This window comes from Prunus mume, linkage group LG6, assembly GCF_029339155.1.
Source record: "Prunus mume cultivar Tortuosa linkage group LG6, ASM2933915v1, whole genome shotgun sequence".
NCBI classification, from domain to species: domain Eukaryota; kingdom Viridiplantae; phylum Streptophyta; class Magnoliopsida; order Rosales; family Rosaceae; genus Prunus; species Prunus mume.
Window position 1 is genome coordinate 8,393,660 of NC_142703.1, and position 23,058 is coordinate 8,416,717.

Below are 23,058 nucleotides of genomic sequence, written 5' to 3' on the forward strand. Positions count from 1 at the left end.
GCTTTTAGATCTTAAACCACCTTTACAGACATTGTCACATGTCAACCTGATGAATCTTTTTCATGAGACTTCATAGTAATATGTTGATATCCTATCTCTATCTATCGAAAGGTGGATGAAACTTGCGAGCAGGCGCAGTTCTTATTTTAAGATGTTTTACATTTTTTGTTTTTTGTTTTTGGTTTTAAGATAGGTTTGTGATACATAGAAAAATTCTGTTAATGAAGGGATTTGCGTAAATTGAGCAAAAAGGCTAGTTGGGCATGATTGTACAGACACAAAAACTTGAGTTGGATACAAATACAAATTACAATACAAACTAACGCGTAGAGAGAGCGGGTTGGTCCAAACAGGGTCCAAACCCAGACGGTGACGGGACGTAAACCCAAACCCAAACAAACCACAGCATATATAACGCTGCACCTCGAAGGAAAGGCAAGACGCGTAGAGAATCGAGAATTTTTTGAGAATTTTGAAATTCGTCAAACTTTGTCAAGTAGAAGAAAGCAAAGGAAGGAAGGTAGAAAAAGAGATGGGGAAGCCGACGGCTACGCAGCAAGCGATGGTGGTGTTCGGAGCCCTAGCAGTTGGATGGCTGGCCATAGAGATGGCTTTCAAGCCCTGGCTTGACAAGGCTCGTGCCGCCATGGACAAGTCTGACCCTGCTCGCGACCCCGATGAAGACGACGTCGTCAAGGCTGCTGAGACCGCTGCTGATGAATGAGCCTTCAACTCTTTAAGGTAGCAGACTCGGAAACACTAGGCTATCTACTATCTACTACACCAATAGGCAATAACAACAATGGGGTTTTGAAATTGTAGGTTCTTTAATGAATTAAATTTCAACAACTTTCTTATTGTGTGATTGTTGCAATGGAGGACATTACTGGCTAGTGAAATTTGTGATCTCTCTATGCTCTTATGAAAACTATTTTGTCTTTCTATTGAGTTCAACCCTGAAAACCTTTGGAATTAGAGGATTATTGGATTTTAGATTACAGATTTGGTTGATGCAATTGCAGAGCATGAATCCTCATACGAAAACAAGAGGAGATCTAGATTGTTCTAGAAACCCCCTGGTTTTGGGTTTTTTGGGCTCACTTGATTTGTGTATGTTGGTTGGGGTCTTAGCCTGTTATTTATGACTATTGGCCGCGTTCTTGGAAGAGATGGTCCAGGCCGATGTCATGTCACCTACTATTCTATTCATTAAGCCCATTAAAAACTGGAGCCGGCCTTTCTTTTGTGGGTCAACAATGATTTGTCCAATAAGGCCCTTGGATGAGATATCGTTCGATTCAACTAACCAATTTGATCCAATGGTTAAAAGATATTGTCTCATCTTAGATAAGACCCTCACTATAGAATTCTACTTGTCTAATCGGTTTGGATTGGACCGAAATTGAGTCTAAATTAGTCCTTATGAGTCTCATCCCTTAGGTAGGACTTATAAGACTTACTGTTGTCCAATTTAATAAGTTCAGTTTTAGCACACTTAATAAATAGTCAGAATCTGTTGCTCATTTTAATTTAAATAATTCAATCCTACTCGCTAAATGTGACCTAAGAAGTTGCTTTTATTCGAGTGCTAATAACAACTCTCGTTATTCCGCTAATAACCAAAGGAATTAAAACCTAGAAATCTTGAGAAGCCACATCTCCATGACCATGATCCCCGTTCCACTCCCAATCTGGTAGACATTAGGACACGAGGACGAAGGAGCACCAGGTTGTAGTGTACCCACGACTACAAAGCGCATCCGTTACACAATCACCAAATGCCTTGAAAGAAAGCTGAAGGAGAAATTGAGTTGAGCGCCGCGCAACCATAATGGTGGTGATAGGATGGGAGCATGCTCCCTCAGTCTCAGTCAAACCCTTGCCATGTCCTTATCCAATCTCCACCAGCTCTCCTATTTACTATTCACTTGTATCCACGTGGTGAGCCTACAGCCTTCGACCCCACCAATTGTTGGTGAGCTTGCATGCGACCTCTACCTTTCATGCCAATTTCAATTTTCAACTCCCACTTTTTACACAATTTTCTTCACCTCGATTATGTCCACTCTGCTCATTGGTCCTTATCTTTTCATTTCTAGTGACTTCTAAATTCAACGTCATTACAACTCAGATCTCACCAATTAATCAACCTATTTATGAAAGTAATTAGTCACCTAAATTCGAGTTATAGGGTATGCGAGTTACATCATCCTATATGTTTGAACCGAAAAAATAATATTATTCACATTAACCTAACCTATGTGTATTTATTTAATAACATATTCCTTCCCATCTATCTAGCTGTGGGGCGTTACCACCTAATGCTATAAGGTTTAACTAGTTAAGGCATTTTTTTATTTTATGTTTGGGAATACCTTTAATAAATTGATAAAGATTACGAGAAGGGAATCGAATTTAGGTGCAAGGGGGCGACACTCTTTCTAACTCACTCGTGCTTCAGTGGCTCCAACTTTCATGATATGATATTTTAACAATTTCTTATTATAAAAAATATAAAAAGCAATTCAACACACAGAGGTTAGGAGTAGGTATAAATGAAGGTATGGTTGGTCCAATAAATTTATGCGATGAGGTGGCAAAACTTGGCCGGTTAGTGGAAGTGGACTGGATCGCATAATAGGGGAGAGAGAGAGAGAGAGAGAGAGAGAGAGAGAGAGCCAAAATCCCATATCTTGTAGTTTCGTTTCGTGTCAAACATAAAGTAAAGGAACACAGTGACCCAGTAACCTTCCCAAAATACAAATGGAAAGTGACCCGGGAACCTGTCGCTTCGATTAACAAGATATTATCGGATTTGCCTTCGTCTTTTGCCATCTGGGTTCTTTTTAGCTTCATGCTTCTCTCATTGGAAATCTCAAAAAGGTCAAAGCCTGCCCTTGTGTTGTGTTGAAGCTTCTTTGTTTTGTGTTCATGCGAGCTCATGGGTTATCATCAATGAGGTTAGCAACACCAAACCCAATTCTTATTTTCTCAGTTTCTTCATGCTGATTATGCAAAGCCTTCGTTTCTGGTTTGTGTTTATGTGGGAATTTGGTTCGTGTTTGTCATTTTGATTTGGGTGAGTTTGTAATTTGGTGTCTTTATGTATTTATTAAGCATTTAGCCCTTTTATCACTCGAGTTTGGTGCCCATCTCAATCTTATTTTCTCATTTCTCTCTAGCTTGTTGTGTGTTTTCTTAAGTAGCGTTTGCAGTTTTCTCTTTTGCCATGTATCATATTGGAATCTTATTTTCTTTGTTTGAAGAGACAATTGTCATCTTTGAACGAACAGGAAAGGGAATTTGCCCATAACATGTTTTACTTGTCAGAAGTTGGGGAAGGACAAAGCTGTTTTTCCCCCCCTTAATTATTCCACCTTTTAATTGAATTTGGTCTTTACTATTTGTACTATTTGATCCATTATTACTTTTACAATTGAATTTGGTCTTTCTTATTTGTACTATTTGATCCATTACTACGTTTAGAATTCAATTATAGAATGAAGTACATGTCTCATGTTTCGGAGGCTGTGATCAAATAAAGTGTATGGTTATCTATTATACACACTTAAAACCCATTTATAAACACACCCAAAAAGTTGACTTTGGGGTTGATTTTGGGTGTGTTTCTATGTTTAAATAGTGCTTGGGTTTTTTTATAAATACATGTCTAGGATTGGGTTTATTTATAAATTTGTATTTTTAATTTTCATTGCTCTGTTTTCTTTTTTTTTTCTTTTTTTTACAGAGGCCTCGATGCTTTTGAATTTGTATTTAGTGTTACCAAATTCTGAAGCCTGTCATTGTGTCTAACAGGACAAATCAAATTATATGATCTTGATACTTGCTTGTATTATGCGTTGTGGATTTGTTAAAAACTAAAAAACAGAAATGTTCTTGCCAAGTTAGTGAATGCATACTTGCATCTTTAGAGGCATTGGTGAGATGTAGTACCATAGAGAGATTTCGCGAATTTGAAATTCTTCCTCTGGTTTAATTTTGTTAATAATACACACATCCTGTCCTTTTCAAACATTATGAAAGGCACCTAAATTGTGATAATCCAATCAGCAAGTACTCTCTGTGTTAAAAGTTTTATTGGAACCACTTGCACTTTGCCAATTTAGGCACTAACTACTAATAAACTCTTTCCCATACTGTTTCCGTTATTGGTTTCAACAGTGATTTAAGTTGTCTTTCTTCCTCCTCTCGTGTATCTATAGTGGTCTTTTGGGTAAAAGGACAATTTGATAATGGTTGTCATTTCACTTTGTTTTGTTTTCTAAATCTTTGTTCAGTCTAGGGAAGAGACTAATGGTTTGGATTAGGTTTCATAGGACACTTCTTATCTTTGAAAGGAATTTCTTGGTTATAAAGTTTCTGCTTGAAGCTTTTATTTGGTTTTTAAATTTGTAGGTACATTTACTGTTTTCTCCTGCCCTTATTTCCTTTCCACTGATTCTTTTTTTGTTTTGTTTTGAAGCAGTTCAATTACAACCAGACTGGGTTACCCGTAAACCTTGTAATGAGTTGGTTTGCATGCCGGTGTTGATTAGCCCTAGTTACTTGACCTAATCAAGGTTGGTGAAAACTCTCTGTAAAGCACTTTATCATTTGGTTCTGTGTATATTATTCCAGAGTAAAATGTTCTGGCCCTTGGTTTGACGACTTTTGTTGGTGTAACTTGTCTTAATATTGTGTTTATCTTCTTGTAAAAAAATTTGTAATTATCTTGAGAGCTCTTATCGGATTTATCATGTGCTTTGTTTCCCTGATTATCAGAGATCTACTGCAATGTCAGTTGCACCAGTTGAGAATATGGCATCTTTGAACACAGATCTTTTCTACGATATATTGAGGCGTCTTGATGGACCGACTTTGGCTAGTGCAGCATGTGCTTGTGCAGCATTCTGTTCCATCTCAAAAGAAGAGAGATTATGGGAAGATGTGTGCTCTTCTATGTGGCCTTCAACTAATAGGGAGGATGTCAAAAGTTTAATATTATCCATTGGTGGATTCAGAAAGTTCTATGCTGATTGTTTTCCCCTTATAGTAAACAAGGAAGTTTCAGAGTATCAATGGAATGACTACCTTGAATACCCTGAGGAATGGACTGAGGCTGAATACTACGGCGACATGGATGAATTTGAAAGTATTTCACCATCGGATTTTGTTTCTCTTGTGGACATCAGGTACAAGGATAAAATAATCTGCTCAAAAGTTCTTTGGGGCATTCCAAATGCAAATGGCTTCAATGGTTGGTTTTACAACTGCCCCTTTCGGATTGATCTTCTTACTTATGCTGATAGAGACGATGACAACGATGGTGAGGTTTTCCTTTCTGTTGCTGATGGTCTTCCACCAATTACTTCTATGGAGACAGAAAGGAAAGATGGGAAGTTGTGGCGGGGGCTTCGTGATGGACTCCGGCTTAGTTGGATTGTTGTAAATAAGAAAATAAAGCAAGCTGCAAATCTTGCTAGCTGGTGCCCTCTTGGAGGTCAAAGGCATTGGCCAACAGACAAGGATTTTGTGATTCGCTTTGGATCCATCCTTCCTGCCAGAGACATCCTTCCATGTCAAGTAGTAGAATGCATCCTTAGTATGAAGTTCAGAGTGATTTATACTGAGGGTGAAGGTGTACAGACAACTCTTAAGTTAACAGAATTAAGCATGCAGCTGGAAGACATGGAAGGCTCTCACGTCAATGGAAGAAACAGTTTGCTTATTCTTAAGGAAGCATTGAGCTGCCGTCGGAGCAAAAACTACAGCGAAGTTCTTGAATCTTGTCACTTATACTCGAAGGTACAGAACGAGCTAAAAGAGGAGAAGATGAGAAACGAAAGCAGGTTAGATAGACTTTGCATCTTAAGTGGCATTGCTGCATTCGTAAGCTTCTGTTACTATGTTTTGTGAACAAGTGCCTCTTTTGGTTTGACACTGTTAACTGTAACAGCCCTAACGAACATTTCACGATTGTACTCTTCTCTAATGTAAAATTCAATTTTGCTTCAATTAATCTAAGGTTCTTGCCCTTTTTTATAATTCATTTGAGAGCAAACCTCCGCTGCATCTGGCTTGACATCTTGTCTGGGTTTAGGATACTGCAGACAGCATTTTGGAGCATACCCAAAAATTAGAAAAAGTAAGAATGGGCTTGTGCAAGAAAACTGAACACAGGCTTCAAAGAAAAATGAACCAAAAATTTTTGGGCTTTGCTTTTGTGGGTAATGCTTATTTGGGCTATTCGTACTTCGAGTATCGTAGTTATTGTTCTCATTTCAGCACTGGCCCTCAAACATTTTGATATTTTGTGATTCCCGTGATAGAAATTTATTGGTTCAACCGTCATATCGTCATGTTATGTTACACTTTATTTATTTATGTTATATCGTCATGTTATGTTACACTTTATTTATTTATGTTATAACATGTAGTGGTGTGACAATAATATTATATTTTTTTTTTATACCAGATCTTTATTTTTTGTTCAAAGACTCAAAGTACACCAGATCCTTTGGGAAGACGTGAATGTGAATTTTGTACACCTCCTTGTTGAACAACAGCATTTCGTTTTCCACACGTATTTTCGTTGGCTATTTATTTTTCCTATTTAACTAATTAATAATTATTTAGGTGCTATACGCATGTTTGGATTATGCCATTGGCTTGGACTCGCCATATAAAATGTTCATTCTTTATCAGCGCCACATGCATAGGGGGGCTGTCATGTCCGAATTTAATTTTTTTCTCATATTAAATTAAGTTTTTTTTAATAAAAAGGAATGTAAAATTAGTATATTTTTTTAGAAAGAACATAAATTATAAATATATATATATATATATATGCAGGCCTACATTTTTTTGAGTTTTTATTTTATTTTTAAAAGGCCTACATTTTTTGGTGGTCAAGCAAAAGGCAAGTGTTCCCACATTGCGGAATGAACTTGCCGACTTAAATTAATTGGGTTGACCACAAATTTCAGATTTTGGCTTGCTTGTGTGGTATTCGATGGAGGGCATTTTGTCCATCTCAGATCCTTCAATATGAAATACAATACTACCAACCTCTGTTTCCTTTTCTTTTTTGTGTTATTTTCCTCTCTTTTTTGGGCCTTTCTAACAATTTTATGTTGCTATTAAAAATCCAGCTTTATTTTTCTTATTGAATAATTTATGAGTAGAACAAACAATGAAAGCTACATGGATGGGGCACAATTTCAGGCAGGGCTGAAAACTTTCGACAATTAATTCAAGAATCCATTCAATTTATGAGAAAGATAAGCCCATTGACAATAAGATAAGAGAGTTTTACTAAAACACTCAAAATAAGAGCTGAAATTATAAAAAAACTCAACACCCAAAACACTTTATAAATACACTCAAAATCCATCATTACACACACTCAAAACTCATTTATAAATACACCCAAAAACTATACAATTATTGATTTTAGAGTTGATTTTGGGTGTGTTTCTATGTTTAAATAGTATTTGAGTTTTTTTTATAAATACATGTCTAGAATTGGGTTTATTTATAAATTTGTAATAAGAAAATAACATCCCTTCATGTCCAAACGTGGTTCCCAGAGCTAAATTCTCCTATATTTATTGATGATAGATAGATAGATAGATAGATAGATAGATAGAATAGACACATGCGAATGTGAATGCGATTTTTCAAAAATGGCGGAAAGTAATCATGCGTGACTTTTTATTGTCAGATAGTAATTGGCCAAGACTCGAGCAAAAATATAATTTCAAAATCAGTAACCATTTATAATAATAATAATTTACCACACCAATGACAAGACTGTGAAACCAATTCAAGAAAGCATAAATGCTGTTTTGAATGTCTGCGTTGTGTGCTTCTGATTCTTACTTGTCGTCAAACCTCTATCTCTCTCTCTCTCTCTCTCGCAGGTTATAAACTGATAAAAACCAGCACCCATTTCAAATGCTTGAATGATCTCTTTTTCTTACTCTAAACAGAAACTATTTACTGTGGTGCAGTCTGGGAAGAAAACCCAATTCGAAAAATGTCTTCTTTAGCCACTAGTGCTTACTTTCTTGCTCTATCGGACCCCATTTTCTCACTCTCTAGAAGTCTAAAGAGCCCATCTTTTTAAGCCCCCTTTCGGCTCTTGGACCATCACTCCAACACAAGACGCCCATGAATTATTAAAGTTTCATTCTTTTCAAAGAAATGGCTGACAGTAAGAGCACACCTCCACAGGACACAGAAGACACGAAGACCCAGTTTGAGTTCTTGATGAAATTCAAGCGCTTCAACCCTCTTGAGCCTTCGTTAGCCATTCTTGGCTTCTTCTTGGTCACTCTTCTTTTCATTAGCTGCTTCTCTTATTTGGATTACCATACAGTTATTAGCGGGATTCGTTCTCGTGGGTTTGCCTTGCTGGGATTGCATGGCTCATCATCTTTACCATCAACTGGGAATGTACGGCCGGGATTTCTTGATGAAGGCTGTGTTGCGTGTGATGTGTTTGATGGGAATTGGGTTTGGGATGAGAGCTATCCGTTGTATGAGTCACAAAATTGCTCTTTCATGGATGAAGGCTTTAGATGTTCTGAGAATGGCAGGCCTGATTCTATCTTTACCAAGTGGCGTTGGCAACCCAAAGATTGCAGCTTGCCCAGGTATTTACCATTTTGTTTATGTTTCCCTGCTGAGATTTTTAAGGAAAGAAAAATGTTTGACATCATATTTATATTGGTTTGGTTTTGTTAGATGGAAGGTTCAATGCTAGTAGAGAAGAAAGCTTCCTAAATTTTATCAGCAGCCTAAATTATTAGAATTTAGCTTTTGTTTTGGTGAACAGATTAAATTATCCTTCTTTTGCGTGCTTTTGTAGTGTTAATTTGGGCTTCGTTGTTATTTTCTGTGTCAATAATTTGAGTTCTGTACAGTTTGTTGGTGGACCTCTTTTGTTGATTAGCTGCACCCGTGAACCTTTTGGATTTTGGCTTTGGCAACTCTTTATCTAGATCACAAGTTCAAATGTTCAAGTAGTGAGGAAGGTTCTCTGTTTGCTCTTTCGTTTCGGTTGTTTTGTTATATTTTTTCAATTTTCTCTCTTTCTGCGTGCCCATGTCAGCGTGTGTTGTCTTTGTCCACGATTGTGTGCTTAAAACAATCTTCTTCTTTTTTTTTTGTCCTCGTATGCCCTTTGAAATTGGAAGTGTTTTGTTTGATTACCTGTTCTCTCTGAATCTAAAAAGATAAAAGAAAACTATTTTGAGGTTTTCTTTTTTTCTATATTTGACATTGTGATTGATTATATCGTGATTTTTCATCATAACTCTAATTAAGTACATTGTGTTTCCTCTTTAATGGCTATGATGATAATAATGGTACTTTGAATCTTCTCTAATTAAGTACATCTGTAGTTGCTCTGTTTGGTGTTCATTTATGTTTTAGACTATGATCAACCTCATGGTTTGAGTTCTGTTCTAACCAGGAGTAGATTGTACAAGAAGATCTTATTGAGTTTCTGTCTTCTCTTAAGAATAGATTTGATGCAGGGAAGATGTTGGAAAAGCTTCGGAACCGGCGTCTTGTATTTGTTGGTGATTCAATTGGAAGGAACCAGTGGGAGTCTCTTCTCTGTATGCTTTCCTCTGCAATTCCTAACAAGACTTCAATCTATGAGGTGAATGGGAATCCAATCACAAAGCACTCGGGGTTCTTGGTGTTCAAGTTTGAGGACTTCAACTGCACAGTGGAATACTACAGAGCACCATTTCTAGTCTTTCAGGGCCGTCCTCCAGCTGGTGCTCCAGCAAAAGTGAAGTGCGCTTTAAAAGTGGATCAACTGGAAGGGACTTACACCAAGTGGAGAGATGCAGATGTGTTGATTTTCAATGCCGGGCACTGGTGGAGTTATGAGAAGACCTTAAGAGAGTAAGTATATACACGTCCTGATTACTTTCTACAAACTTTTTTTTTGTTATTTTTGTCATATCTTTAGTTTCAACCCCACAAACAAACAACATGGGTTCTTAAGTTAAAGGAAGGAACCTTATTGATACATTATGCAAACTTTTCACTCAAACTCTAGCAGATGGTAAGTTTACAATGAATTTGTAGTCAAAAGAATCTAATTGGCTGGTTGAATAAGAATTCAAACTTTTCATGTGGGGAGAAGTGTATGATTATAAGTGATAGGATATCTGATCTTTGGAATTTCATTATTTGTTAGGGGTTGCTACTTCCAAGAAGGGGAGGAGGTGAAGATGAATATGACTGTTGAAACTGCATACCGCAGATCAATTGAAACTGTGATTGACTGGATTGGTAGTGAAGTGAACATGAGCAAGACTTATGTCCTCTTTCGAACTTATGCTCCTGTGCATTTCAGGTTTTCTCTATCACTTCTTATGCTTGTCTCCAAGTTATATTATTGTTTTCTTCTTTGTCTCGTGGATATATTATTGTTTTCTTTTTATTTCATGTTCTTGTATAACTGAGCACTAATAAATAGGCTGTGGATTTAACAGTGGCGGTGATTGGAATACTGGTGGTGGTTGTCACTTGGAGACTCTACCTGGATTAACTTCATTGCCAGATTCATGCATAAGTGTTTATAAGACTATCTTTGATATAGTATCGGAGCGATCAAATGAGTCACATGTTAGGAAATTGGACTTGCTGAATGTGACAAACATGTCTCTATGGAGAAAAGATGGCCATGCGTCTATATACTATCTAGGGCCTGAGGCTGGACCAGCCTCCGTCAATCATCAAGACTGCAGCCACTGGTGCCTACCGGGTGTCCCTGATGCATGGAATGAGCTTCTTTATGCACTCTTCCTTAAACGGGAATCCATTCTCACAGGAAATTCAACCAAATCTTCGTAGATTACATTGTATATGGCATTACAAGCTTCCTGAGTACACCAGCATGATCATCATAAGAGGACATTTTGTTCAACACTCCTGCTAAAGCTGAGAGTTGGCCAGCATGGTTAGTATCTTCAGTTTGCTCGACCATTCTTTGCTCGAGCACTAGAGGGATTTTGCTTAGCGAGGGAAAATTAGAACGAGAGATTACCTCCAGAGGGAAAACTTTTTGCTAGGGGTTAACAGGTAAAGCTGGGGTGCATTGACCTGTGAGAATTCAAGTGATCGGGGAGGCTTTATGGTTATCTCTTTGCAGCAAATTTGTCATCACCAGACCCGGAGGGTCGAAGTTGATAGAACTTATACACAGATTGTTTTGGTTATTTGACAGGATGTAATTATACAGAAAAAAGCTTTTATCTTTTTTGAAATTACAGAATGTATATCAGAGTTTACTGGAAAATTTTGAGATTCACAACTCTGGGTTTCGTTCTTGGACAGAATTTACCAATTGTAAGATGAATAACCCATTTCTCTGTTTCTCATCTCTTCATCAATCTACACTCTCATAATCCTATATTTTGAAATTTGTCATTATTTGTCAATTTGCATATTGAGAAAGACAGGTCCATCAACTACGCATTGATATTGATTAAGAGAACGATGCTTGACAATAAGCACAAAAAAATTTACATGATTTTTGTCCATGTCAATGGTTAGATTGAGACTCACAACGACTCTTTTTCATATTTTTCGTATGAGGCTCACAAATTGACTTGCTAATAACAGAACATAATGTCCCCTTCATAACAATTAACACCAATCTTAAAATCCAAATCAACAAATGCTATCAGATATTAAAACATCTACCGTGCATGATGCGAGGAAGAAGTGTTTCGAAACTAATTTCAAATGCTAAGGAAACAAAACAAAAAAGTGAAGAGGAAGAAACACCAGCCGTTGGACAAGCTATTGGTTTTTCAGAATCAGGATTTGGGGTACATTGTTTTGTTCCCGCGTAAATGTCTTTCTCTGCGTCTTTCTCCTTTCTCTCTCACATGTCACAAACATCAGCTGTTTAAAAACTTGCAACGTTGTGAATGATTGAACGATCTCATTTTTCTTGGTATAATTCACCCAAAAAAAAAACTGTGATGCAGTCTTGGAAGAAAACCCAATTCGAAAAATATGGGCTTTGAGCCATTAATGGTTAGTCACTTTCTTTCTCAGGAGAATTGAACTCCACTTCTCCTCACTTCTCAAAGAAATGGATAATAGCAAACCTTCACCTCCAAAGGACGCAGAAGACACAAAGACCCAATTGCAGTTTTTCAAAAAATTCAAGCCTTCTTTGGGCAATCTTGGCTTCTTTTTGGTCACTATTCTCTCTTCATCAGCCGCTTCTCCTACTTGGATTACAATACAGTTCTTAGCGGGATTCGTTCTCGTGGGGTTGCCTTGCTGGGTTTTAGATGATTTATGTGTTAATGAGAACGAACCGTGTGCCATCTGCTCCAACCCAAATTTTTTAAAAAAAAATCGGTCTAGGCGCCCGCCTAGATGCTAGGCGGCCTGGGCGGATCTTTTTGTTTTGTTCTGTTTAGTATTTGTAATTATTTAATATCTCCTTAACATGCTCCAAGGCCCTGCACGAACGGAATTGCCAGCGTTCAATATCTCCTTAACATGCTCCCAGAAAGGCGAACCAAGAAGACTGCCAACAAACCACAATATCAGAAAGTGTAATGGTAAACTTTATAAATGAAAAGAACAGGTGTAGTTGGAATATTTAAGGAAATTTTTTTGGGTCAGCAGAGAAATGAGCAACATTTTGGTTTCATTAGCGGACAATGAGTTTTCATCTTCAAAAATGCAAAAATGCTGCAAGTTAAGAAATTGTGACCTTGCAAGAGAATGCTCGGAAATGACGAGATAAGTGGTGGTGAGAACAGGCTGCATTCCTGATGGGTTAATGGTAAAAGGGATATATGGCTCCACTCCACTTCAGTAATAGGCGAGTCATCTCTGTCCAAAACACTTCAGTAACATTAGGATAAAGAACAACCGTGTTCATATAATCAAATAACACCACATGCATACAGAAAAGGCATGCATTGTGCAGTTTCTTTCACTACAAACGATCATCAGCCATCAAAATGGTTACGAATGTATTACCTTGCAGCAGAAACAAGCTCAAAACCATAGTACTGCAGCTTTATCTTCCTGCAACCTTCAGTTACCACAACTGCCCACATAGTGACTATAGTGTAAACGCCCAATACTGCAAGTAAGTACGGACCCCAACTAACAGAACCTCCTGCAATAAAAAGCATGAAACCAGTAAACTTACAACAAACTTGAAGTTAAATGGTATTGGACAGAATTGATACTATGATCTAAAAACCTCACATATGTACTAACATCACCATGACAAAGAAGCAAGTATTCCACAAGGACTCGTAGAATACTTACCATGGAGTGAATGATGCACATGGTAGTCAAACCTCATCAACAGGTATAAATAATTATGATCAAGAACATCATCTTATTATATTAATCCACAGGAAAAACATTATCAAGATGATATTAACTCTTCCGCCGAATCTCACTCTTGAAGAATGACTCAGCAGCATTGTTAAGGACTGAACTCAAAGTTGGGAAGAGTTGGGGATGAAAGCGTTGCGAGCTGAGAAGACTAGCTTCCATGGCGGGACTGGGAACAGTAGAAAACCGCAGGACTGTTCGGTTCTTTAAGCTAGAGAAGGCTCATCTTTAACGGTAGCAATCCTGTGTGTTACCTGCTCCAACAAACAATAAAACAAAAAAATTCGGCCTAGGCGGGAGCCTAGGCGCTAGGCGGCCTGGGCGGATCCTTTTTTTGTTTATTTTAATATTTGTAATTAATTAATATCTTATCCATTAGTAATTATGTTTTAATTATGAATTATTTAATGAATAATTAGTATTTAAATATTTTAATTAATTTCATAAATTACTTGATAAATTGTAATAAATTATTTTAAATTATTTTGTGGACTTTTTAAAAAAATAATAATACAAAATTCGTTTGTTTAGTTTAATATTTGTAATTAAGTAAGATATTAGCCTTATTTAATTAATTTAATTAGTATTTATTATTTATTTAGTGAATAATTAGTATTTAAATATTTAATTAATTTTATAAATTACTTAATAATTAATAATTAATTATCTTAACTAATTTCGTGGAATTTTTTTTTTTAAAATTCAGATATTATTTTTAAAATATTTTATTTAACAAAGCCATAGTATTTATTGAAGAATTAAAATATTTAAAAATCTGGATTAAAATAGTTTCAATTATTTTTAAAATCCTAGAAAATTATTTTAGTATTCCAAAAATGAATTTTAGCCTCCAAACGCTAAATTCAGTCTCGAACCAAAAACTATAGCTTCCGAACCTGTTCCAAAACTGTTCACAAGCCTCGAATTCTAACCCTAAACCTATTGCAAGGCACTTAGAACTCGATTAGGCTTGAATACTCATGTAACTCGGCTTAGGGCTTTAGAATTCAAGTTTCAATCTCAATCTTGGATTAGTACGATGTAACTCAATCTTGAATTCTATTTTTCCTTTGCACTTTTGAAATATTAGTCTTTATTGAGCACATTGTAATTAATTAATTGTTGCACTTGCTACATTATGTTTAGGTTCAGCTCCAATGGTAACTATAACAATGGTTTTAGATTATGCTCAACCTCATGGTTCTTCCAATTAAAAGGTCTTTTCATGCTTAGTTATTTCCAGTACTTTCAATTCTGTTCTAACTAGGTGGATTGGACAAGAAGATCTTAAGAACAGATTTGATGCTGCAGGGAAGATGTTGGAAAAGCTTCGGAACCGGTGCCTTGTATTTGTTGGTGATTCAATTGGAAGGAACCAATGGGAATCTCTTCTCTGTATGCTCTCCTCTGCACTTCCTAACAAGACTTCCATCTATGAGGTGAATGTGAGTCCAATCACAAAGCATTTGGGGTTCTTGGTGATCAAGTTTGAGGATTTGAACTGCACAGCGGAATACTACAGATCACCATATCTTGTCATTCAGGGCCACGCTCCAGTCCAGAAGGGGTGAAGTTGACTATAAAAGTGGATCAAATAGACTGGACTGCCAGCCAGTGGAGAGATGCAGATGTGCTTCTTCTCAACGCTGGGCATAAACGAACATAGGTTTATAACTAAAAGAAAGGAATCTTATTGATACATTATGCAAACTTTTTTCCCACAAGGTCAAAGAGGTGGAAAGTTTAGAAAGTTTAGAATGAATCTCCAGTTAAAATATCATGATGGTTATTATTATTTTTGGAATAGAACTCAAAGTTTTCATTATGTCTTAGGGATTGCTACTTTCAAGAAGGGGAGGAGGTGAAGATGAATATAAACGTCGAAAATGCATATCGCAGATCGATTGAAACTGTGGTTGATTGGATTGGTAGTGAAGTGAACACGAGCAAAACTTATGTCCTTTTTCGAACTTATGCTCCTGTGCATTTCAGGTTTGCAGGATCACTTGTCTCCTTCATATTGTTTGTTTCTCTGTCACGCCATATTACAGTTTGTTTTGCACTTAAAGGCCCTTTGTGTTTTTCATAACTTCGTATAGGAGTTTAAACATTGCATTTTATGCGATGTTTTCGCGGACTTGATGTGCTTTAGCAATACAACATGTATAACTGAACACTAGTAAATTGGCTGTAGATGTAACAAAGGCGGTGATTTGGAATTCTGGTGGGGGTTGTCACATGGAAGCTTTGCCCGAGTTAGGTTCATTGCTTGTTCCTACAGTCCTATAGTTATGACCATCTTTGATGTGTTATCGGAGCAATCGAATGAGTCTCATGTTAGGAAGTTGGATTTGCTGAATGTGACAAGCATGTGTCCCAGCCAAGAAAAGAGGCTGTATCCGAGGACATGGAAAGAGATGTTTTTATGTCAGCAGCAGAAGCCCAAGTTCATCTTTATCACATTAGCTAAAACTTATTTGTTCTTGTTCATTCCTATCACAACAAGATGGACTTTACCTGGTGTGCCTACCTGCATCAAGACTGCAGCCACTGGTGCCAGAGAATGGCCAGAGAATGGCCAGCCTCTGTCCAGCATCAAGACTGCAGCCACTGGTGTGCCTGATTCATGGAATGAGCTTCTTTATGCACTCTTCCTTAAACATGAATCTCTCAGCACATCTTCCTGATAATAATTATAATAGTGCTCCAATGTACAAAGGGAAAATGAATGGAACATTTTGCTTCCACAATAACCAGCAAAATTCTGACCTGAATCGGTCAGTACATAGCCTTGGTTTGTTCAACCATGCTCTGCTCAAGCATTTGAGGGGTTTTACTTAACAAGGGGAAGATGGGAAAGTAGGTGAAATTGTACTCTTGATGACTGCTATCGATACGCTAACAGGTAAAGTGAAGATGAATTACGTGGCGATAATTCACAAATGGTTTTGGTTATTTTCACAGGATGTAATCATACAAAAAATGAAAAAGGTTTATAGTCCTTGAGGATATCAGAGCTTGTTCTTGTATCAGGAGACACAATTCAATCATCAATTTTTTGTATTTGTAATATCTTTGAGACAATAAATGTGTTTGCCTGTCAAGTCATACATGTGTTTTGCCTTTATCATTTCTTCCTTCTTCATGGAATAAATGTACCAAAAACCAATCAGTGCACCGATATCTTCATGTCCGACAGGCAAAAAACCATGAATGCATACTCCAAAAGGAAAGAAAATATGAAAGGAAAGGATTTTTCGTACATGGAAATCTGATAATGCAGCAGCAGCATCTACTACTTGTAGCTAGTGGAAATCAAACTCATTGAACAGAGAGAACAAGCCAATGGCTCAGTCAGTAGTAAATGGGTATTGCTCATACCTTATTGCACAATCACGAAGAACCGCTCGACCCCCTATCGCATTTTGACACGTGCCTAGCATATCTGTTTTTGCAGCACAAAGACAAGTAGTGCAATCTGGGGTTGTGATGTTTTGGTTACAAGAAGCATGCCCATATGCAAATGCATTAGGGTAAGGAGATATGTCGTAGAAGTCATAATTCTTGTGTGTTGATGTTGCAGTCTCCAACTCCTGAAGAACATAGGCTAGGCTAACAGCAAAAGGATCACCAGCTGTATACACTCCAGAGTTGCAGAGAACGCTTGTTATATTTGTATCTGGAGTGCTTGTGGCCACACCGAAGAACCCAAGGAAGAAGACGACGATTATAGTTGCAGCAATTTTCATGAGATGAACGGCCATTTTCTCTGTTTCTCTTGTTGTGCTATGCCTCTTGATCTTATCAGACTTGTTTTGAAGTTTTGAAATGGATTTTTTTATGAGTCTTCAGACATCACTACAATTATATGTTACTCCGTCAACATCAATAAAATTATGCTGATATTTGTCATACTTGATTGGCCTTATCTTAACGGTCCTCTTCCATTTGTACATTTGCCTTCTTTTAATAAGAAATTTAAATAAAACTGATTTCAAACACAGGGGAATATTCCTATTGCTTCTACACAATTGAATTTAAGACCTGGTCATCCTATCTTGTTTGGCCTGCGGTTCTGTGCAGGGACATTTAGGCCAAACCTATATATCAATCTATTTTGTATAATATTTTTCTTTTGATATGGTCCCAATTTTGGCACAGCCTGTCCAAATTCTTTTTCTTTTCTTTTTTTCTATCTATTTTCCCGTTTAAAATTTATAAAAATGAAACTGGCCTTGTAAAATCTCAACCATCCAATATTATATGATATACCCTTTCACTCAATTCTTTTCTCATCTGGAACATGCAGACACCATTGTAAACAATGAGGAAAGTAAGAAGGGATGATAGAAAGTGCATAGTGTCCACAAGGTAATAACGTCTGAACGTCCGCATAGGAGAAAATCTGCTCTTTCACTTATAATAAATTAATTTGTCATAGTTTCAGTTACATGGTTAATCTACACCACATATATAAATATATATATAAATATATATATATATATATATATACACACAATGAGCTTCGGTTGAGGGATCACTCAAATATATTTGAGGGACACCCTTATAGGGCTCACCATACATTGTATTTCATTAATCCAAACCGTCTATTTTGTAGATATTCATTCGAAGATCTTCTCTATAAAAAATCACTTGAATCCTATATCATCTGACCGCTCAATTAAGTTATTGAAATTTTAGTATATTCTTGAAGTACTGTGTTCATTGATTTTGTAAGACACCATTAGATGTCTAAATAATTTTTAATTTGTCTAATTTTTTGTAAAGATATGATCTATAAATAAAGACTTAAAATAAATATTATAGCTAATTATACATCTTGTCCCAAGTCTCCCATATTTTTAGATCACAGGTGTAGAATTTTTCCAGGCCCAAAATTGGCAAATACCACAGTTAAGAAAATTAAGTCCATATATATATAGCTATAGCTATTTAGAATGAAAGCCAGCAAGCTCTCCAAGTTCTTCAACCTCCTTTGCCAATTCTTCCACTTTCTCAAGCATCTCTGTCAACAAGAACACAAAGCTTGCAATTGCAAGTCCTTCAACATTCTCTAGAGGTCCAAAGTTGGAAACTTGAGACACCATGGAGCTCAGCTCCAGTCTCATTGACTTCAACTTGGGCAATATCACATTCTCTTGAGGGCACCTTCTCATCTTCATAAGGCTCTCTCCAAGCTCTCTCAGGCTCCACGCAAGTGACAACCCTACAGCTTCACTTGGCTCTTTCACTGACTGCCTCAGGCTCGACGAGGGCTAATCACACACAATTTTGAAGCAATAAATAAATTAACCAAAACCGGCTATGAACTTCTTTGTTTGAAGAAGAAAAAGGAACCAAAATTTAATATTACATATGTATATATGTACCTGTCTAGGAGATTGAAGAGAGCCTTTGAGGGAAAGAACCATGGTAGCTAGCTCTCTAAGAAGCTCTCCAACTTGTAGGTACTTATTCCATGGGTAGAAGAAACCAAATTTTCCATGCCATGGTTCCCATTTCGCAAAATTCGCCTGTCGATAAACATAATTAAACGCCATTTTTGCTTGAGATAATTGATGAAATGAGTATGAAATTAAGTTCAAAATTTTTGAGAGTGACCAAAAAAAAGAAAAAAAAGAAATAGTAGTGCATATATGTACCAGAGACTCATCCTTTGACTTTGAGTGCAACACCGATTTGCAACTACTGGAAATGGCACTAGGCTGGTCATCCTTCAAATTTTCTGTGTCCAATCTAAAATAACTCTCCAAGAATCCTACAAATTGTTGAACAAGATCATGATTAATCTCAATTAGATTATGGTTCGTCGTGTAATTTAACGCAAGATTGTTTTTCCCCTAATTACTTACCTTCAATTGAGTCTGCAAGGTCTTGGAACTTATGAGCTGTAGAGTGGTGAAGCTCATCACTGGCCCATGTGGGGAACACCAGCAAGCTTATGAAGATGCAAACGGCAAATCCCATGCCGATGGTTGAAAGCCGCTCGCGAGCTAATTCCAACACATTTTCGGCACGTAAACCAGACACAACCACCAGATTGAAGGTGAGGATGAAGATCATGGCTCCATAGTCATATCTTTTCTTAATCCTTGGGATCAATCTAGAATATGTTGCAGCTCCACCTGAAATATATTTTAGGTAAATTGTATTGACAACTTGCACTCTCTAGTCTCTACAATTAGCCCATTTTTTCTACCAATTAATTTACTTTAATTATTTTTTCCAATATGATTAAGTTCGTCATCATCAACCATTTAAAATCTGTATGATGCATGCCACGTGGTGTGTAATGCGCCACGATCTTCTATGGTACAGAAAGTTGAAGTTCCAAATTCCTTGGGACCAACTTGTGGAATAGGGGCCATGCATTATAAATATAAAGAGAGTTTTGCTACAAATAAATGAAAAACTTATGTTTATTTCATTTGAACATTTTTTATTAAAAAAATAGACCAAATAAATATAAATCTTACCGAAGATAAACACAGAAAAACCAACAATTATGGCGTTGCCCTTGCCCATTCCACCAACTTCTTGAGCAAAAGTTGCAGCTGAGAACCCCATAACGCCTCCTAATATTGTTCCCAATCCACGATTTAAACCCTTACTAAGTGTAGCACCTGAAAAATGTTACCCAACTAATTATTAATTAATCTACACAAAAGTTTTAAGGTTGTAATTAGAGAAGCTAATGAAGTAGCGGTCGAACCTGCGTAGAACTCAAAGATGACGACGACCGTCATTATAGCCCACATGGCATTATCTCCAACTTGCTCATAGAGAGGGTCAAGAAGATAGAGAAGTGAGACCAAAACCAGTGCAGTTGCAACCTTGACGCTGTGAAGCAGCGTTCTCATATCCTGCTGGCTTTTCTGAAGTTTTCTAAGATTGGAAACAATGGTGGCAAAAATAGAAGGTTTGGGCTCCTCTTTCTCTCCAATATTTTTGGGAAGAGCAAGCTCAACATCTGCTGGAATAGATATCACGATCGAACCCATTAGAGAAATAAGAAGAATAAACTCTCTGTCTTAGTTTTTTTTTTTTTTTTTTTTTTCTCTTGTTTTAGCTAGACTGATCAATACAAATCACTCACTTTGTTGTTGTGAAATTTGGAAGGGAGAAATTGGCTTTATATATACATGACCCTCTCATGAAAAGTAGCCAAAGTGGGAACCTAAATAGTCGTACACCTACGACCTGAGAAGTGGACTTAGCTATAGCAAAGGGGATTTTCCTTTGCACTTCAATTTAAAGACAATGCCCTAAAAATTGTGACATGCATGCCTAAAAAATCGACATATATGCATGGTGTATGTGCGCATTTATCTGAAATAGGGTATGCATTTGATCAATGAACTTAGTGACCCAAGTGGAACACGGTTGCATAATTGTCTTTTCGCAAATGTGCCAATATATTCCCCATCGTTGATCAATCACACAAAGTCATTGTGGGTTGATCACCAAACTTAATCATGATCACTTTTGACATGTTATTAGTGCATGCTCACAACAACTCACAAACATGCACGGTTGCAGTGTCATGTCATGCAAAGGTTGATCAACAACAGATGGTCCTTAAGCTCACAATCCAATTAAGCTATATATGGATGGTTATTCATTGTTGTATCTAAAATTAATCATCGATATTACTCGTGAACGACTATAACTAGCTCATATATATATATATATATATATATATTTAGATGCATTTGTCAATAAGTTAGGTTGGAATTAGAAAACATGTGGCTCTTATGATGAAGTAAAATATCATAATAACTTAGGGAATTCTGTAATCAAATCAATTCTACTTCAAAAAGCTGTCTGAAAACGAGTCAAAAGGAAAGAGAAGCTAATGGGAAAAATCTAGAATATCTGGATTATAAAATCAGATAAAAACGTACGCTTGAAACACTGACCTCCAAGTCCCTAGTGATAATTAAATAGAAAATGACACCATGTCTTACTCATAGTGGAGATGCCACTTTCTATATTGTCTACAATTACTTCTATGCCATTTTTTCGGTAAACATCTTTTGTCTTAATTTTATTGGCCTCCCATATACAATTTTTGATGTCTTTTACGTGATCATGTTGGCTACTTCTTACATGTTTTTTTTTTTTTTTTTTTTTTTTTTTTTTTTTGTGTGGTCAAAATGGAAATATTATATCTTATCTTAATGCTTGTCCAAAAAATATATATATCTTATCTTAATGTTTGTTCAAAAAAAATATATATCTGATCTTAATGTTTGTCCAATAAACTTGGTCGGAAAAAAAGAAGGGTGAACCAATAGAATTGTGAATCGATTGGGAGCTTAATTCGGAGTTAAGTTAAGAAATTAAGTGCCTAACTTTAGTTAGACAGCATGAACATGACCTAATTTAGCTATGATGACAAAGTTTGGCGTATAGCTAGCTAGCGAGCTACCAATTTTTAATCTACAAATCCGTTTAATTAGTGGATAAATTAGCATCAATCCTGATCAAATGAATGCGTAAACGGTTGTGTGATCTTGTTAAATGGATCTTTCACTTAACAAAAACCGTGTATTGACTAATCATATATAGCCTAAGCCAGGTCCAGTCCCTTCCCCGCAAGTACGTACCTCCACCCTATCAACATCTATAAACTAACAAACGCTTTATTATGAACAATTAAGTATATCATGAGATGACGTTGTGGAGCGAATCTACAAGAGTCGTTTTAACTCGGCGTTTTTGTATATATTGATTTTTTCTTTTCTCTTTTCTTAATAGAAACTTCAACTTTTCATTAAACTATGACAAAACAGAAATATCTTGTTCCACGGGTTCATAGAACCACTCAGTTTCTCTTGGACTATATCCATACTTCGATCGAGTTCTCAAGATTCAAAGCGAATTTTGCTAACTGGTGTGGACTAGGCCACATTACATTTGCTTGGCTAAAAATGGCAAAGACTTGAGATTTCCTCCACCGAAATTCCTTTCATGTCCAGCACTAATGGGAGCGCCATAATGAGAGCAAAGATGAGAAAATTTCAAACTCAATTGAAAGTTGAACCAAAGTATTCTATCTATATCGTGCTTAAAAATGGCAGATATTGATAAACTCCAACTCGAATGACATTCAAAATTGACAACAAACACATTATAATACAATTAATTGTTAATTCAGTATTGGGATAGCATGGCACCAACTAATCTCCTCCTTTTTTGAAACACTAATTTTGTTTTGTTGAAGAAGTTCGAACTTTCCTGGGAAAAATGATGCACCAGCTGTAACCTTTGTTCACGTAGTCCGTACGATTATTGTCCGTACCTTTCACAAAAGGTTATTCTGGCTAATGGACACGAATCCAACGCGGGATTGAATATTCATATTCATGAATGATGATTCCCACTAGCACTAGCCAGGTAATACTAATACTCCCATTAAGTTAGTATTATTATTTAAAAGATGATCATGTCAATTGGAAAGGACTAACCTACCTCAAACTAACGACACTTTCTATATGGGATTGAGTGTTTTATGAATCAGGACATATTCGATATTTCGATGCAAATTCATGTGTTTACTAATACATGAGTCTTAGAGAATATCGTCAATATATTATTGAAGAGAGGTAACCAGTATAAAAATGAGACTAA

General features: G+C 36.6%; 7 protein-coding genes across 9 annotated transcripts; 4 read left to right on the forward strand and 3 right to left on the reverse strand.

Moving 5' to 3' along the window:
• Positions 1-413: 413 nt before the first annotated feature.
• Positions 414-954, forward strand: OEP7 (outer envelope membrane protein 7). Its single transcript, XM_008237039.3, has one exon. The coding sequence runs from the start codon at positions 533-535 to the stop codon at positions 722-724; it is 192 nt and encodes a 63-aa protein (XP_008235261.1). The 5' UTR covers positions 414-532; the 3' UTR covers positions 725-954.
• A 1,771-nt stretch (positions 955-2,725) lies between these two features.
• Positions 2,726-6,045, forward strand: LOC103334104 (F-box protein At2g27310-like). Of its 2 annotated transcripts, none has more exons than XM_008237040.3 (3): positions 2,726-2,960; positions 4,487-4,580; positions 4,783-6,045. In XM_008237040.3, exon 3 carries the CDS (start codon positions 4,795-4,797, stop codon positions 5,914-5,916), a length of 1,122 nt encoding a protein of 373 aa, XP_008235262.2. In that variant the 5' UTR covers positions 2,726-2,960; positions 4,487-4,580; positions 4,783-4,794; the 3' UTR covers positions 5,917-6,045. The 2 variants fall into 2 exon arrangements, with proteins under 2 accessions (XP_008235262.2, XP_008235263.2); XM_008237041.3 differs by having other exon boundaries at positions 2,821-2,960; positions 4,484-4,580.
• A 1,819-nt stretch (positions 6,046-7,864) lies between these two features.
• Positions 7,865-11,400, forward strand: LOC103334231 (protein trichome birefringence-like 10). 2 transcript variants are annotated; one of them, XM_008237177.3, is made up of 4 exons: positions 7,865-8,657; positions 9,532-9,921; positions 10,220-10,378; positions 10,518-11,400. In XM_008237177.3, the coding sequence occupies exons 1-4, from the start codon at positions 8,206-8,208 to the stop codon at positions 10,876-10,878; spliced, it is 1,362 nt and encodes a 453-aa protein (XP_008235399.3). In that variant the 5' UTR covers positions 7,865-8,205; the 3' UTR covers positions 10,879-11,400. The 2 variants fall into 2 exon arrangements, with proteins under 2 accessions (XP_008235399.3, XP_016650976.1); XM_016795490.2 differs by having other exon boundaries at positions 7,880-8,657; positions 9,543-9,921.
• Positions 11,401-11,663: 263 nt separating this feature from the next.
• Positions 11,664-13,568, reverse strand: LOC148916017 (preprotein translocase subunit SCY2, chloroplastic-like). The gene is made up of 3 exons (XM_089053780.1): positions 13,333-13,568; positions 13,036-13,177; positions 11,664-12,885 (listed from the first exon to the last, which is right to left on the reverse strand). Exons 1-3 carry the CDS (start codon positions 13,367-13,369, stop codon positions 12,669-12,671), a joined length of 396 nt encoding a protein of 131 aa, XP_088909906.1. The 5' UTR covers positions 13,370-13,568; the 3' UTR covers positions 11,664-12,668.
• On the forward strand, positions 13,565-16,091 carry LOC103334232 (protein trichome birefringence-like 10). Its single transcript, XM_089055039.1, has 4 exons — positions 13,565-13,605; positions 14,672-14,971; positions 15,238-15,396; positions 15,599-16,091. The coding sequence occupies exons 1-4, from the start codon at positions 13,565-13,567 to the stop codon at positions 16,089-16,091; spliced, it is 993 nt and encodes a 330-aa protein (XP_088911165.1).
• Positions 16,092-16,518: 427 nt separating this feature from the next.
• LOC103334111 (antifungal protein ginkbilobin-like protein) lies at positions 16,519-17,264 on the reverse strand. The gene has a single exon (XM_008237047.2). It carries the CDS (start codon positions 17,166-17,168, stop codon positions 16,755-16,757), a length of 414 nt encoding a protein of 137 aa, XP_008235269.2. The 5' UTR covers positions 17,169-17,264; the 3' UTR covers positions 16,519-16,754.
• Positions 17,265-18,244: 980 nt separating this feature from the next.
• On the reverse strand, positions 18,245-20,561 carry LOC103334233 (aluminum-activated malate transporter 8-like). The gene is made up of 6 exons (XM_008237179.3): positions 20,138-20,561; positions 19,902-20,048; positions 19,278-19,550; positions 19,068-19,183; positions 18,795-18,938; positions 18,245-18,680 (listed from the first exon to the last, which is right to left on the reverse strand). Exons 1-6 carry the CDS (start codon positions 20,424-20,426, stop codon positions 18,354-18,356), a joined length of 1,296 nt encoding a protein of 431 aa, XP_008235401.2. The 5' UTR covers positions 20,427-20,561; the 3' UTR covers positions 18,245-18,353.
• Between the last annotated feature and the right edge of the window lie 2,497 nt (positions 20,562-23,058).

What these genes read in the sequence shown, in the direction of transcription:
- OEP7 (XM_008237039.3), top strand. Translation starts at nt 533, where the DNA reads ATGGGGAAGCCGACGGCTACGCAGCAAGCGATGGTGGTGTTCGGAGCC.
- LOC103334104 (XM_008237040.3), top strand. Translation starts at nt 4,795, where the DNA reads ATGTCAGTTGCACCAGTTGAGAATATGGCATCTTTGAACACAGATCTT.
- LOC103334231 (XM_008237177.3), top strand. Translation starts at nt 8,206, where the DNA reads ATGGCTGACAGTAAGAGCACACCTCCACAGGACACAGAAGACACGAAG. An exon ending in AAAGATTGCAGCTTGCCCAG is followed by an intron (nt 8,658 to 9,531) that starts GTATTTACCATT and finishes TCTTAAGAATAG; the next exon opens with ATTTGATGCAGGGAAGATGT. An exon ending in TATGCTCCTGTGCATTTCAG is followed by an intron (nt 10,379 to 10,517) that starts GTTTTCTCTATC and finishes TGGATTTAACAG; the next exon opens with TGGCGGTGATTGGAATACTG.
- LOC148916017 (XM_089053780.1), bottom strand. Translation starts at nt 13,369, where the DNA reads ATGAGGTTTGACTACCATGTGCATCATTCACTCCATG. An exon ending in TGTGCATCATTCACTCCATG is followed by an intron (nt 13,178 to 13,332) that starts GTAAGTATTCTA and finishes TTTTTATTGCAG; the next exon opens with GAGGTTCTGTTAGTTGGGGT. An exon ending in GAGCTTGTTTCTGCTGCAAG is followed by an intron (nt 12,886 to 13,035) that starts GTAATACATTCG and finishes TGTTTTGGACAG; the next exon opens with AGATGACTCGCCTATTACTG.
- LOC103334232 (XM_089055039.1), top strand. Translation starts at nt 13,565, where the DNA reads ATGGCGGGACTGGGAACAGTAGAAAACCGCAGGACTGTTCG. An exon ending in GAAAACCGCAGGACTGTTCG is followed by an intron (nt 13,606 to 14,671) that starts GTTCTTTAAGCT and finishes TGTTCTAACTAG; the next exon opens with GTGGATTGGACAAGAAGATC. An exon ending in TATGCTCCTGTGCATTTCAG is followed by an intron (nt 15,397 to 15,598) that starts GTTTGCAGGATC and finishes AATTGGCTGTAG; the next exon opens with ATGTAACAAAGGCGGTGATT.
- LOC103334111 (XM_008237047.2), bottom strand. Translation starts at nt 17,168, where the DNA reads ATGGCCGTTCATCTCATGAAAATTGCTGCAACTATAATCGTCGTCTTC.
- LOC103334233 (XM_008237179.3), bottom strand. Translation starts at nt 20,426, where the DNA reads ATGGGTTCGATCGTGATATCTATTCCAGCAGATGTTGAGCTTGCTCTT. An exon ending in CCTTGCAGACTCAATTGAAG is followed by an intron (nt 19,184 to 19,277) that starts GTAAGTAATTAG and finishes AACAATTTGTAG; the next exon opens with GATTCTTGGAGAGTTATTTT. An exon ending in AGTCAAAGGATGAGTCTCTG is followed by an intron (nt 18,939 to 19,067) that starts GTACATATATGC and finishes GTTTATCGACAG; the next exon opens with GCGAATTTTGCGAAATGGGA.